This window comes from Ursus arctos, unplaced genomic scaffold, assembly GCF_023065955.2.
Source record: "Ursus arctos isolate Adak ecotype North America unplaced genomic scaffold, UrsArc2.0 scaffold_5, whole genome shotgun sequence".
Taxonomy (NCBI): Eukaryota; Metazoa; Chordata; class Mammalia; order Carnivora; family Ursidae; genus Ursus; species Ursus arctos.
The window spans coordinates 45,892,592-45,907,864 of record NW_026623067.1 but is presented as its reverse complement, the minus strand read 5'-3'; the positions used below and the strand labels follow the sequence as shown (position 1 = coordinate 45,907,864).

The 15,273-nt window shown below is 34.7% G+C and overlaps 1 protein-coding gene and 1 long non-coding RNA gene across 5 annotated transcripts in view; one reads left to right on the top strand and one right to left on the bottom strand.

The window, feature by feature from the left end:
• The window catches only part of LOC113255321 (uncharacterized), a 66,019-nt gene extending 52,762 nt beyond the window's left edge, over positions 1 to 13,257 (top strand). For both annotated transcript variants that reach the window (XR_008957457.1, XR_003316248.4), the window contains 2 exons: positions 10,826 to 10,917; positions 12,895 to 13,257. This is a non-coding gene — a long non-coding RNA (uncharacterized LOC113255321). The remainder of the gene's footprint in view (positions 1 to 10,825; positions 10,918 to 12,894) is intronic.
• The window catches only part of MAP3K1 (mitogen-activated protein kinase kinase kinase 1), a 73,230-nt gene that overhangs the window by 14,726 nt on the left and 43,231 nt on the right, over positions 1 to 15,273 (bottom strand). For all 3 annotated transcript variants that reach the window (XM_026498939.4, XM_044384179.3, XM_044384180.3), the window contains exons 3-10: positions 14,636 to 14,836; positions 10,692 to 10,892; positions 10,184 to 10,300; positions 9,667 to 9,815; positions 4,362 to 4,483; positions 3,670 to 3,751; positions 3,381 to 3,564; positions 1,179 to 1,457 (exon numbers count right to left, since the gene is read on the bottom strand). In XM_026498939.4, coding sequence (XP_026354724.1) covers positions 1,179 to 1,457; positions 3,381 to 3,564; positions 3,670 to 3,751; positions 4,362 to 4,483; positions 9,667 to 9,815; positions 10,184 to 10,300; positions 10,692 to 10,892; positions 14,636 to 14,836 — 1,335 coding nt within the window. The remainder of the gene's footprint in view (positions 1 to 1,178; positions 1,458 to 3,380; positions 3,565 to 3,669; positions 3,752 to 4,361; positions 4,484 to 9,666; positions 9,816 to 10,183; positions 10,301 to 10,691; positions 10,893 to 14,635; positions 14,837 to 15,273) is intronic.

Here is a 15,273-nt window from a genome sequence, read left to right as displayed (position 1 = left end):
GCTGAAATTTAATGAGTCCTAAAGTCACACTGCTAGCAAATGGAAGAACGAGAATTTGAATCAAGGTCTCTATAATCTTGACCTTATGTTCAGCCTGCCTGGGCTAGTCCCAGTTAACTAGCAGATTATTCAAGTATCCTAGCTAAGATGATAAATTATGACATCACTCAGTTCTGACTCCAAATTCATATTCATACCCATCAGTCTATACTACCTCTCAAAAAGAAGATTCATTGGGCATAGTTGTTACAGGATGGATTGGAAAAAGACCAAGAGTGGAAGCAGAGAGATTAATGAGTTTTAGAAAACGAATTAGGTAAGAATTATTCTAAAGCAGTGGTTGTGAACTGGGGCAATTCTGACCCTGAGGGGACACTCAGCAATGCCTGGAGACATTCTTGGTTGTCATGAAGGAGGTGGGAAGGGGAGGGGGGGTTTGCTACTAGTATCTAGTGGGTAGAGGCCAGGGATGCTGCTGGACATCCTGCAGCGCACAAGCCCGCACCCTTGCGCCCAACAAATAATTATCTGGCTCAATGTCAACAGTGTTGAGGTTGAGAAACCCTGTTCTAAAGATATGTATACTCAGAATGGAGAAAGTAGCCTCCAAAATTACAAATTAAATAACAACCTCATCATTTCATCCCGCTCATGAAAGACAACTTCTAATAGTTTCAATTAGAAAAACAACTCAGTCATCTATGTCATGGAACCCTCCTCTGTGAAGAGGATCCTGAATTTCCATACAACAATGTTTATTAATAATCAGTTCTCCTTAATGCCTAATATCAAATTTTTAAAAAATCAAAGTAACTATGATCACTTGCTATCCCATTAAGCATTTTTAATTTGATCATGTGTAAGATGTAAGGAAAATTTAAAGATATGAATAGCAAGACATGGCTATTTTAGGGGAGAAAAGTAAACAGTATATAAGAAAACCTGAATAGATTAAAACAAGTAAAATCCAAATGAAGAGATTAAATGGAAAATTGAAATTTCTTGGGATTATGGAATAAAAATTTGGATTTTCCAAAATTAAATCAGGTAAAGTAGTTTCACTGGATCTTAGGAGTGACATCTATAAGTTCTAAAAAAAAAAAAAAACAAAAAAACCCAAAACAAACAAAACAAAAAACCCACCCATAATGCTTTGGTTATGTAATAAAGCTACTTACTAAAGCAGCAACGTACACTTTGTAGACAGGGTCACCACAGACCATGGACAAAACGTTGCAGCATGCCTCTACCACGTCTCCTGAGATACTGGTCTGGGAAGACCCACTGCTGGCTCCAGCACTCGGGCTGCTTCTACCGTTGCTCCCAGAATTTCCAGTGCTCTCCCCATTTGCCAATAGCAGAGCCCCACTAACATCGTGGGAAAGACGCCTGAGAGCCATCTCTCTTACATTCCAGTTTCTAGAAAATAAGCAGCCAACGAGTTCCATTCCAAATACCTATAGTCAAACAAACACAATGAATTCAATATGGAGAAAAACTGATGAACCTCAAGTATTTGAAAATAAGCATGATTTTTGATTACTAAAGGAAAGTTGTGGACATTTCTTAAATCTCACCAATCCACATAATTTGAAATTATGTCCAGCCACTTAAAAATCAGAAGGAGGAATTTTATATTTAAGTTGAATTGGTAATTATCCAAACTCCTTAACATTTATTAGCTCAAATAAAATTAAGAGTGAACTCCATTAAGTAATTAGATGGATATGTATATGTTTCTGTACTCTTATGCTTATGACAAAAAAATCTGTAAAGAACCCCAACTTTGTATTTGTATTAAGGTAGTTACAGAGAAAAAACTGAAGCAAGATAAAGCCAAATCAAAAAAGGCACTGGAGTGTCCAAGAGATACAGAGTATTTTTCTTACAAATGACAGTGGTAAGTTAAAAACTTTTAAAGTGATTTTGTCTTGCAGAAAAAGGTTAAAGAAAAAAAAAAAAACCCTCAACAAAATAGTTGGAACTATAACAAAGGGGTGAAAAATTCTAAAGGAAAAAGAAAAAAACTCGTGTTCAAATCAGCAAATCACGAAGCCTGTAAAGACCAAGAGTCACTAAATAAAGGAAAGGGTACATGGTCTTGACATTATGGGCCAATTAGCTAAAAGTAAACTTAAAACCTAAGGTAACTTACCATATGAAAAATTTCTGAATTTTAGAGATGAATAAACACAATTTTAGGGCAAATAAATGATGACTTACTTAAGTGTGTTCTGTTACAAGGTGACAGTAAAGGAGAATAAATCAACTAGAATATGGTCATCTTATATGCCCGGCATGCAGTGTTAAATAGCATACCATGACCTAAGTCTTAATTGTTTTATATCATATCCTTAATAAAATACTAGGAGTAGATAGCGTACTCCAGCCTAAAGCTTAAGCACAACTCACTACACCACTGCCTTGAAAGAATGGCATCCAGTAGCTCCTAAGTATCAACTCTGAGAGTTCTTTTGACGGCTCGTGAGGGGGCAGGTGAGGGCCTATGTGCAGTACCATTAATGAATCAGATAAAAGAAATAAGGTATGTTTATTAATTTTGCAAATTTTATTAGATTCAGGATAGGTTACTTACATGCTGAGAAAAGAGAATTCAAAAGCTGCAGGACTATAATAGTCATAAAAAGAAAAAGGAAATCCTAATGACATGAGCTGAATGAGTTTGTTTACAAATTTAATAGTATTAAACAGAATTTAACAGATTATTGAAAACATTTTACTTCACTACTGTCTACTGGAGACATTGTTTAGTTTGGGATGCTACATTCTTAAAAAATAATAGTAAGCAGGCAACAACAAAGAAAATTACTAGAATCCAACCAACCAATAGAAATTCCGATTTACTGAGGAAGAAAACACATTTCATCAGAAGAGAAAGTAAAAACAGAAACTGTCCTTACAATTACAAATAAAAATGGCTAATATAAGTAAAAAAACCTACATTTTTTCCCCTTATTCATCCACTCAGCAATTATTAAGCACCTACTATATGCCATGAGGATACAGAAAAGAGAAGTTGAGTTTAAATGGTAATAAAGAAGAAAAATGACAGAAATTCTTAGAAGTGGGATGAAACATTTGAACAAGTTAGCACTGAAGAAGTCTAGTGTCTATCCCTAGATAATCCTGATGTCTGATGGTTCAGAAAGCGATTTTTCTAGCGATGGGAGGTGAGACTCCAAGAATTTTCAAAGTTTAAACTCTATAATAAGAGTGTTAACACCAGAGGTAGAATTTTCAATCCAATTATCAGTCATGAGGGAGGCAAGCGAAAGTACTTTAAGTTATCAACAACTGGGAGATAGCTACATTAATTGGTCTATAAAGGCTTATTTGAGAAATGAAGACTAAGAACTTACCTGAATCCATGGCTCAGCTAAATCTTTGTAAGCAGGAGGAATCTGCTGAGCTCCATAATGAGTAAGGTTAAAATTGCTCTCCTGACTCCTTCGTTGTGATCCAGCCAAAGGCTGCTGCTGTATGGTTTGCTGCTGTGCAGCTCTCAGGGAAGAAGGGGAATCCACGGGGCTTGACAACTCGTGGCTAAATGAAAAATTAACCAAATCTTGTTAGAAGATTTAAAGAACACTTTGAGAACATTTTTATTTTTTATTAAACATATCCAAATCATTAATTCAAAATCGTTACCTATAGAAATCATGAGATCTCCACTTAGACCTACAAAGGGGACATATTAAAGGTTCTCTATTTCTTCTACATTCTTCTGCCCCTGAAAAATTAAAGGAAAAAAACTTAAAAAATATATAAATGCTTAACATTAAATAACTATATATAATAATTGCTGCTAATGGCTAGTATAGGTTTATATCGAAGGAACCTCAAAAAATAATTTGATGTATTTACCTAGAAGCAGGCAAACAGAGGATGTAAAATTATTCTGATGTGCGTACCTTTTGCAAATGCTATTTTTTTTAAGTTACAACATGTATTTTGCAAACTATTTTTTAAACATTCTGCCCACTTGATTACCTGATAATGTCATTCCAAAACGTGCTTTCATGTTATCCTGTCATGCCTGCCCAGGTCTTCTTCTACCTCCTCACCTCCACTAATGCCTTCCAGACCAGAATTATGTTTTTAATTCTGTGCATGCCTTCCATTACTACATGTATCACACTGTGTTACATTTCTTCGCTCACAAAGCTCATCTCCTAACAGATCCTAAACTCCAATTCGTTGAAAACTTTACTTAAGGGCCTAGATATACTTCTTTTCTTCTCTCCCCAGGCTCCCCAAAGTCATGTTAAAATCCTAGATAATACAGTTGACTCCTAGAGTAACTGTGCTGAGGAAGCACAGGGAGAAGAAGAGCCACATACAGATTGACATGCAGTGGTGATGTAGCTTGTTCCTGCAGCCGTCTTCGCACACGGTGAGACTCTCTTCATCAAGCATGCCCAGCAAGCAAATAGGACACATCTGTTCCTCCTCATCTTTTATACTATGAGGAAAGGGAAAGAAAAGCATTAAATGCTAAAGAATATAATACAGAATTAACACCATAGCTAAAACAATTTTGGATTCTTTACAATATGAAAAAACTAATTAGAAATTCTTGTTAGGAGCATCTTCTGTAGAACTATTTGAGAAATATTTTTTTCTCCTACTACTATACAGTAATTTTAAATAAGATTCGTACCACTAGTATTTATAGATTGTGGGTATGAGTTAACCTTTCCTTGCTATAGATACAATTCAGTATAGGAAGTACAATCTTAGAGACCTCTGTAGCTCCACAATTCTGCTGTTGTACTTTTTAAACAAACTGTTTTAAGGTTTGACTACAAAGATGCGACATGCCAATAGTTTCAAGATTTCAATTATTGGAAAGGACCTTAGAGCTCATCTATTCCATGTAAGTTTGAAGGCCCATCACAGGTACTTTTTGGGGGTCCATAAACTGGTCCAACTTTCCTAGAAACTAAGCTAGAAACATATGTCACACTGTTAATAAGCAAACCCTTTCAACTAGACTTCTAGGAATATATCATAAGGAAATAAAGAGACAAAATAATAAGCATACACACACACACAGACACACACAAAAGAATGTTCACTGCAGTATTTAGCATAAAGAAAAAAAACAACCAAATGAACATCAAAAGGTTAAAAAAAAAGTACACCCACACACTGTAAAGCTTTTACAAAGGATCTAAGACATTCATAAATAATGACAGACATCCACAATATACTATATAGTGAAAAAAAAAAGACAGCATGACAGAATTCTAATTCTTACAGAATGATTCCAATTTATGGCAAAATTGCAACTTTATTGTGTATATTTGAAGTATACTGTATATACCTGAATATTCTTAATACACAAAGTGCTTTTAAAAAATCAGTAAGAAAAATACTAATAATTCAATAGTAAAATGGGCAACAAAGATAAAGAGGAAATTGAAATGAAAAATACAAATAGCCAATTATGAAAAACGAAGTACAAAATGCATATTAATGAAACTGTATCTTTTTTTTTTAATAACCTGATTGACAAAATTTAGGTTGGTAACATCTGGCCTTGATATTGGCACAGGAAAACAAGTTCTCATATATACTACTGGTAGGAGTAAAAACTGAAATTTTTGGAAAGGAATGTGCTAGTATTTCTTAAATTATTTAATGTACATATGCATGACCTAAAAAACCTATTTTCTAGGATGCCATCCTACGGAGTTATTTGGAATATATAAACAAAGAAAATTTACTGCATTAATAGGGAAAAAATTAGGTGTACTAGATGTCTTAATTATGGCAATGGCAAAATAAATTGTGGTATATCTACATAATCTTATACAGCCATGAAAAGAAAGTAGTGGATATTTTTGTACTGACTCAGGAAAATGGTCCTGGTATCTAAAGTTTAAAAAAAATCAAGTTTCAGATCAAAATATAAAGCATGACTTTTATATTTGTTTAAAAAACAAAAATGAGAGAATTATTGAGGAGGGTGTGTGTGTGTATAAAAAAACAATGTGAGGAAGAGTTTTATTTCCTTTATTTAATTTTTGAAAGTTGTATTAAACTGTTAACGGGTTATTTTGTACGCAGCCCAGACTGGCGAGAGAAGTTTTGTTTTATATTTTATAAATTTTGGTTGAACCTTCACAATGTCATGAGTGGCTTTTAAAAATCAGTAACAATATTTCCATTACAATATACAGACTAGGTTCTGAGATGTTAAATAAGTTGCCAAAGACCATAAAAATCAGTGTGCGGTAGGCTTTGAGAAGAATATTTCATAATCTACCTACCCCAACAAATTCGAGTCTACTAAGTTCACGCTTTTCTTTGGACCTAATATTACACTTCTACGACCTTAAGCTATAATTCCTGAAAAACAGGTCTGAATGAAAGCAAGGTAACAGTTTTCTTTAAAAACTTTCATAAAAGCTGAACAAACAGGTCCAAAAAGTCATTATGCATGATTCCTGAGGTGAAGGTGGACATACTAGTCTCTTTCCCTCCTGATTATCTGCCCCTTTGCTTTATCTCTTTTCATAATTATGGAGCTATGTGGAATGGGGAAGTGCTGTCAAAATATGCATGCGGTAATGACAAAAATGAACAGAAACATGGCAGAAATGATTTGTACAACAATCTGTGATAAGAAATATTAATGGCAGAGATGATCCCAGGTCAAGTAACTTTCAAATTACACCAAAAATAGCTTATTCAAATGACTTAGAAGAAAAAAATAAAATTCCAAAATGTAGTCCAACTGCACATACAGCTTATTACTCAAACGCTTTTCTGACTTTGGCATCCATTTATTGTTGGACATGAATTGTTTCTGTACTTTCACATTTTAAGAAACCGGTAGAAACATTTTTGTGCCCACCTCTTCTTTGTTTCACATTTCCTTTATAACAATTTTTTCAGAAGTCACTTGAGAGCAGGGGTTAGCATACTACAAGGGGATCAAATTAGCCTGTTCCAGCTTTTGTAAATAAAGTTTTATTGGAACACAGCCACACCCATTCATTCACTTATCCTCTATGGCTATTTCAACTACAAGGGCAGAGAGAGGTGAGTAGTTGTGACAGAGACCTGATAAACCTTAAAGCCCAGACCTGATAAACCTTAAAGCCCAAAGTATTTAAAGTATAAAAAAGTCACCCATAATAATGCCACCTATTAATAACCATTAAAATTCTTACTCATTATGTATGTACTCACAATACCTTTATATATAAAGATTGGGTTCAGACATAACATGCAGTATTATAACCTGGATTTTGTTTCATGCCATTCAGTATTCTTCAGAAGCATAAAGATTTACTTATTTATTTGAGAGAAAAAGCACAAGACAGCAAGCGCCAACAGGGGAAGGGGCAGTAAAAACTGGAAAGAATCTGCAGCAGACTCCCTGATGAGCTCAGAGCCTGAGAGAGGGCTCAATCTCACAATACTGAGATCATGACCTGAGCTGAATTCAAGAGTCGGATGCTTAACCAACTGAGCCACCCAGGCGCCCCAGAAGCGTAATTTTAATAGCTGCATGAACTGTTCCTAATATGGGTATACTTTAGCCATTCCCTTGCTGGATATTTAAGCTGTTCTCAATTTTTTCCATAATACTATGACAGAGGGTCATATATATAAATCTTGTGCATTTCTCAGATTAAAATTTTTTGTCAAGGAAAGTACATTTACTGCATCAACAAATATAAACATTTAAAAAACCACATTATTTTTTTCCAGAAAGACTACAGAACTTGACAAACAGTGAAGCAAATCCTTGTACAAGAACTGAATTGTCTCATGACAAAGTCTCTACTAATTATCTAAATATATTTGGTATCTTTTTTTTTTCATGACCATTTCCTTGGTTATTATGTTAACTAAACCATTTTCATGTTTGTTAGCCTTTTGAAATTCTTTTGTGAATATTCTCTTCATGCCCTTTGCCCATTTATGTACTAGGGCCTTAGGTTCCTGTTTATAGCTTTTTTTTTTTTTTGGGGGGGGGTAAAGTTTTTAAAGTATATTCAATTTGTCCCAATTCTGGCTTTTGTTGTTTCATATATAAATTAATATTAACACAATGCAATCAGGTCTCCAGACAAATTTTCTGTATTTTTTTTAATTATAGTCTTTAAATATAAAAATTTGTGATTACATGAAACATTAACCTACTTACCTACACAGTATAAGCTCAGTTTATCAAGATGACAGCTTCAGTGGTTCCCCCCACGGATACATTAATCCAAATGAATTAATAAAACCTCCATATTATGGCCAGCCCATATTTGGACAGTATCCTCGTTTTTTAGAGAGAAACTTTCAACTATGGCTACCCAGTTTTAAACATTTCTTGTGAATCACAAGGAGAATGGCTCCAGAGTAAGTTTGGGTCAGGAAGCTCAAGAAATGAAGCTCATTATTTCATCTATTTAGAAGAGATAAGGAGTAAGGTTCTGGTTCTGCCTTTGCTCAACTGAGCTGCATGACCTCTTTTGGCTTCAGAGTTATCACTGAACCATGTATACTAGAAATCTCTAATTCCCAAATCATTTAATCAAAAATAAGAAAATTTAAACATTTATTTTTCCCTTAGGTGTCTCCTTTCTTTTCTTCACAGATCCCTTGACCTGATTACTTTCTTTTCTTCATGAATTGTGAAGTAGTAATAATACTTAAAAAAATTGCTGGGATGAAGATGGGACTCAATCACTTAGACTAGTGCTTCTTGAACAGGTGCCTCAGGAACATATAGGAGGTGCCCTTTTCAGAGAAGCAGCATTCCTTTCTGGAGTAATTTAAGAAACTCATTTTTACATTAAAACCAATGAAGAAACCCAATAAAGAACTTGGTAAAGAAAGAAGATTCACATGAGAATTTTTTTCACACCTGTCATTTTGGGCTATATCTCAGATCCTTCAGCATTACGTGTTCATTCTTATTAACAACCAGCTAGGCAATGGAAGAGTTTGAGAAGCGCTGCAGATTTTAAATAACTGATTAATGGCTACTGTATCTCTTAATTACAAATGATTAGTCTGTTTAGAAGAGCATCCTTGTGTTCTCACAAGTAGAACAGCCAGTAATGAGGATTCTATGAAGATATCTATGAAAGAAGTAGTGATGTCATTCATACAATTTAAAGAGCCTACATTGGAAAGTGATTTTGGAATACCACTTTGGCTTGTATATAATCTGTTTATAAAAGAACTAAAGACATATTTTTTACACAGTGCCTCAGCTTCATTGTCTGCAAAAGAGTGATAAAACCTACGTAATGAGGTTGGTATATGAACAGAATGAGACACCATATTAGGTGCTTGGCAAAAAGTAATGATTGATAAACAGTAGCCCCTTATATTTTATACTTGCCACCTGATTCTTATGGAATGACAATTATATTCTGATTTTTAAGGTGCCATTTTTCAACAGTGTAGTTTTTCAGGATGTAAAGTCCATATGTATGTATGCATATATGTGTGTATACACACACATACCCAGAAGACCTTTGATATTGTTTACCCCTGATTTTAACTTCAAAGCCAAGATTCAGTATGTAAATTATTTTAGAAGAACTTAACAAGTAGATATAAAAAATTACCTCTAAAATTAAAAAGTAACAGTGGATTAATGCTTTTAATTCCTTAAAAAGTACTAACCTGTTTTCTGAACTAGATGTAGAAGTACTAGATGATGACAATGTATGAGAATTTGACATGCGTGAAACAAACTTCTGGATGGTGTTACGAGATGGAGCTTTGATCCTTGAGCTACGCCTACTGTGATATTTCTGGAACAAACTTTCAACCTAACATTGAAAAAAGATAGTAACAATGATATTTGTGCCATAATATACATATAAAGAGTTCTAGAGGTTGAACTTTTTTTTCATAAATTTTTCACAAGCTAATTTAGGAGCTTCAAAAATAAGAATATATATAGCTTACTAAGGACAATATTTTTTACTGCAGGTCAGTGTTTACTTTCTTTTCGATCTGGAAGAAAAAACTAATTAGTCAAAGGATTATAAAAGATAAGCCTCAAATAATTCTTAAATATCTTCACACCTTCAAAGTGACCACTGTCTATTTAAATTTAGAGCTCATGGAAAATTGTCAGGAATGAGCCATAAAAATGTGTTAGCAATTTTACTCTAAAGCATTTATTAAAAATTACCTCAAAATTCTTTAAAGTTTTTCTCCATAACATCGGGTCTGAAGGTTCTAGTTGAAACACCCGAAGCATAACAAACAACAGATGAATACAAAATGTTCCACGCCCACAGCTGCAGTTCTAAAGAGTTAAAAGAGAACCTAGGGTAATAAATCTGTGGTTCTATTAGAATTCCTAAGATCACTTTTTTTTATATTTCCAAGTTTAACAAAGTTTCTATTAATTTGCTTCATTACTCTTAGATATATAAGGATATGTAGGAAAAGTCTACACCGTGACTTAATCTCTCATTTTTGGTGAATTTATTAAATTTGTATTCTAAAGTATATTGAGTCATATTAGAGACTGTTAAAAATACATTAAATAAAAATGTTTATTAGCCCAAAATATATTTTAAATTCAGTTTAGTTAACTAAAGAGAATTAACTGATCTAAATTTAAGAATGTTGTAGTACCTACATTTGAGTTAATACCAGATACTTATAAGATGTAAAATGGTGAAAAACCCTACCTGAGGCCCGATAAACACCCGGTATTTATTATCTGGGCTGTCTCCTCCAATCAGGAAAGAGTTGGGTCCTATTTGTTGCAGTAAGTACAGCCTGGCCCGCATAACTTTGTTTACACGGCGGTTTGTCTCCTCAGGGCTGTATGGTGAGAAGCCATCCGGTGAAGGGGCTCTTCGAGGTGGTGTGATTCGCCCACTCTGAAACTTCACAGCATTGTTTCTGTATTAGGTAAATTGCTTACTTCTTGATAAGAAACAATTACCTAAAAAGGGTTATACCAGAAGGCCATGTGGCATTTTATATTCTGAAAAAATGCCCCAAAATATAATGGGACAAAATGCGTTTTGCAAATGCTTTTTATCTAACATATGCATCCCAAGTAAACTTCTAAAATCTCAGTCAACCTTATAACTAATGATAAATATTTGGCTGAGTAAGACAACCATGTGGTAATTTTACAAAATGTAAATATTTGAGTTCTTTGAAAAGAATTATGTAAACGAAGATTAAAAGCATAAAAATTCATCCATAAGCAAGCAAAATGACTTGTTTCTAGTGACAAAAATCAAACATCCGATTTCCTGGCTTCCACTTAAGGTGTTACTAAATGCTTTTTTGCAACTGGTAGTGCATAAACACCACCGTGGAATTCCGCCCGTGGTACGCTGTAGAGAACTAATGGCAAGTGACGTTCCCCAGATTAAGATGTTTTACTGAAGGCTAAATCTCGTGTGGTGAAGGTGATATAGATCACTCATTTCACGCCATTGATTCCCCTAGAACTTGGTCTTTCTATCAACACGCAGTGGAAATTCTAGTTCTTTCTGATGCCTAGTTTAATTGTTAAAGATAATAAATGTTGGTGAGAACATGAAGGATTAGAACCTTCATACAGTTCTGGTGGGAAAATAAAATGGTACAGCTGGTTTGGAAAACATGAGCCAGCAATTCCACTTCCAGGTATAAGCCCAAGAGAAGTGAAAAGATATGTACACAGATTCATACTAAATGTTCTCAACAGCATTACTCATAATAACCAAAGAGTGGAAACAACTCAGACGTCCATCAACTAACGAATGGATAAATCAAATGTGTATATCCATACAAAAGAATGTTATTCTATAATTAAAAATGGAGTACTTCCAAACAGAATTACAGAGAATTGGGTCAATCAGAAATTAATTTTGAATGTTAAACAAACAAAACAAGAATGATACGGCATAGCTAATATTTTTGTGTTAATATATGTATGTGCATGGGAAAAAGCAATGCACACACTGATAAACACATTTTGTGGGGAAAAGATCCCCAGAAAAAACAAAGAAAAACAAATGGGGTACTGATACAAGTTATACCATGAATGAACCTTGAAAACATGATGGTAGGTGAGAGAAACCAGTAACAAAACACCACATATAGTACATGATTCCATTTACTGTTTATGAAATAATCAGAATAGGCAAATTACGCATAGACTAAGAAAGTAGATTAATGGTTGCCTAGGGCTGGACAGAGACTGCTAATGGTCTGGGGCTTCTTTTTGGGGTGATGAAAATGTTTTGAAGTTGACTGTAGTGATGGCCACAACTCTGAATAGACCAAAAGCGAATGAACAGTACAATTTAAACAGGTGAATTGTACAGTATAGGAATTGTATCTCAATCCAGCCATTATTTAATAGGCAGTTATTAAAAAGTAAAAGAAAAAACAAGTACACACGTACATGCTATATGACCTAAGTATTCAGACCATGGATATGCTCACAGATGTGTAAAATGATGGGTGCATGAAAAGTATTTTTGCAGGACTGTTTTTTAGTAATGAAAAGAAGGAATATACATGTCCATTAGTGTATGCAGTTCATTAAATAAACTGATTTATCCAGATAATGAAATGCTGACTTGGTGTTAAAAAGAATGAGGGGTAACTTTCACTAACATATATCCTAAAGTGGGGGAGGGAAGGGGAAATGCAATTCTGTATATACTTGTGGTAGACTTTTATATTTTGATAGCCCCTATAAACCACACCTCCCAGTGTTTTATACCCTTGTGTAGTTCCCCCCCCCCCCCACTGATTCTGGATTTGCAACTAGCATGTAACTACTTTTGGGCAATAAGTCATTAGGAAATGAGGCAGCTTTTTTTTTCTTTTCTTTTCTTTTTTTTTTTTTTTTTTTTGGCTTAAGAGAAATTTGTTTTGTAGTTCCAGAGGCTAGAAGTTCAAGAGCAGGTGTCAGCAGGATTCCCTCTAAGGACAGAGAAAGAGAATCTGTTCCATGCTCTCTCCTAGCCTGCAAAACTTGGGTGTTGCAGCCCAACTTCCATGCTATGAGGAAGAGATGCCAACAGCCTCCAATGGTTGTGCCATATCAGTTGAAGCACCAGACACGTGAGTGAGGAAGAAGCAACTTGGATATCCCAGCTTCAGCAGATACCATGGGGAACAGACAGAAGTCATTCCTGCTAAGCCCCACCTAATTTGCAGATTCATGAGCAATAACAAGATTGTTGTTGTTTTAAGTTTAAAAAAAAAAATAGGGGCGCCTGGGTGGCACAGTGGTTAAGCGTCTGCCTTCGGCTCAGGGCGTGATCCCGGCGTTATGGGATCGAGCCCCACATCAGGCTCTTCAGCTATGAGCCTGCTTCTTCCTCTCCCGCTCCCCTTGCTTGTGTTCCCTCTCTCGCTGGCTGTCTCTATCTCTGTCAAATAAATAAATAAAATGTTTAAAAAAAAATAAAAATAAAAAAATAAAAAATAAAAAAAAAAATAGCTCATTTAAATGTGTCAACATAGAGCCAATAGATACTGTTGGGTATCTTGGACTTTAATGTAGAAAAATTTACTTCAAATTTTCTTCTGGAAGGATTTATATACTGATGAGAGGAAAACAAAATCTCCTCCTTCTGGTCATGATCTTAATCATTCTACCACCCACTCATTTGCTCTTTGCTCTTCAAGTTTAGAAAGTAAATTTTAACTTGCAATTCTGCCACTAGAAGTCTCTCTCTCTCTCTCTGTCTCTCAGAAAGTTAGCACATATCATTTTACAAATCTCTCTGATGTCTGATTTAATACAGAAGACAACTGGATTCTCATCTGTGCTTCTGCATTGAGTCTGCTGTAATAATGATGTTTTTGGTTAAAGTACATGAAAATGTGGCTTCACAAATATATGCAGCTGGAAAAGGTATTTTAGAAGACTCTTCCAATAATTATGAACACTCTTCTTTGATACTAGTCCCAAGAAGAGTGTGATATGGAATCTGAAACCACATCAACAAACTTCCTACTGTTACACATGGAAATCCAGATGGTCTGTCTTACACAATTTAAATAGATCATTTATCTAAGGATGACTTTGTTACATCAATGCACTGGTCATTGGGAAAATACTGGTTCACCAAATTATGCAGACTTCCCAAATGTTTTACACATTTCACTGTGCGAGACAGTTAAAAAAAAAAATCACATTTGATAACATCACTGATCTTGTTAGAAAATTCAAGTATTGGGAAACTGTCAAGTTTACAGTGGTGGATATGAGTTTCCCAAAATTCTAATCTCACTAGTGAAAAAACATTTCAGTTGTCTTTCTTGAAGTTCCTTCCTTCACTTAACTCGTCTTAAGGAAAATGTCTGCCCAAAATACCCCAATTTCTGTTGTCATAGGTTTAATTTAGATGAATGCATCGGCTTTACTGACCACTGTAAATGTTAATGCAGTGAAAGAGGCAAATAACATTTCAGTTTTATTACAAAATTTGTTTTGATCTAATGGATCCACAGCAAGGGTCTCAGGACCTGCTCTCGTCCCCCAACCAAGGGTCTGTGGACCACACTTCGAGAAATGCTGCTCTAACAGATGGCTAGCCAGTCTTTTCTGTGTTATAAGTGTATCCAAAAATTGTAGAAACTGAACATACTTGTTGAAACGTTAACTTACAGGCACTGGGGAAACTCTTTTTCTCCGAACTCCCGGAGATTCCGACTTCACTGTGCGACCTGATGGGGAGCTGCTAGGAGAAGGACTGCGTCGGCCTTTGGGAGCGGGTGACGTGGTGCTCGCCGGGCCCTCTCCTTGAGACTCAGTTGCCAAGTTGTGAATTTCAGAACCATCTCCTTTAATAGGGATTGGTTTTACCACCTAAATTAAAATTCCAACATTCCGATTACTTAAAAATATAAAAAATAAGTAAATCTGAACACAGCAGACCAAGAAATGAACTCAAGTTTCATTAGACAATGTTATTCAACTATACAGATAATTTATCAAGTTTTATTTAGTATTACTTCAAATGATAAATGTTAAGACTATTTTACCCACAGATTTCATTCATTTAGGCTTTATCACTAGTTGAAATGTTATACATAATTTTAGAATTTAGTATTATCTGTTATTATGTGCCCTAAATCATTTAACATTCAAAATCAATAATCACAGGTTAGTAAACAAATGTGAAAAATAAGCACTTTTACCTTCTACAGTTAGTTTATTCAACTACATTCAACGAGATGTTTTCTTTTTCATTTCTATTGAGAAAATGCAGGATGTTGAAAACAATAATGGGCATAAATGCCCAA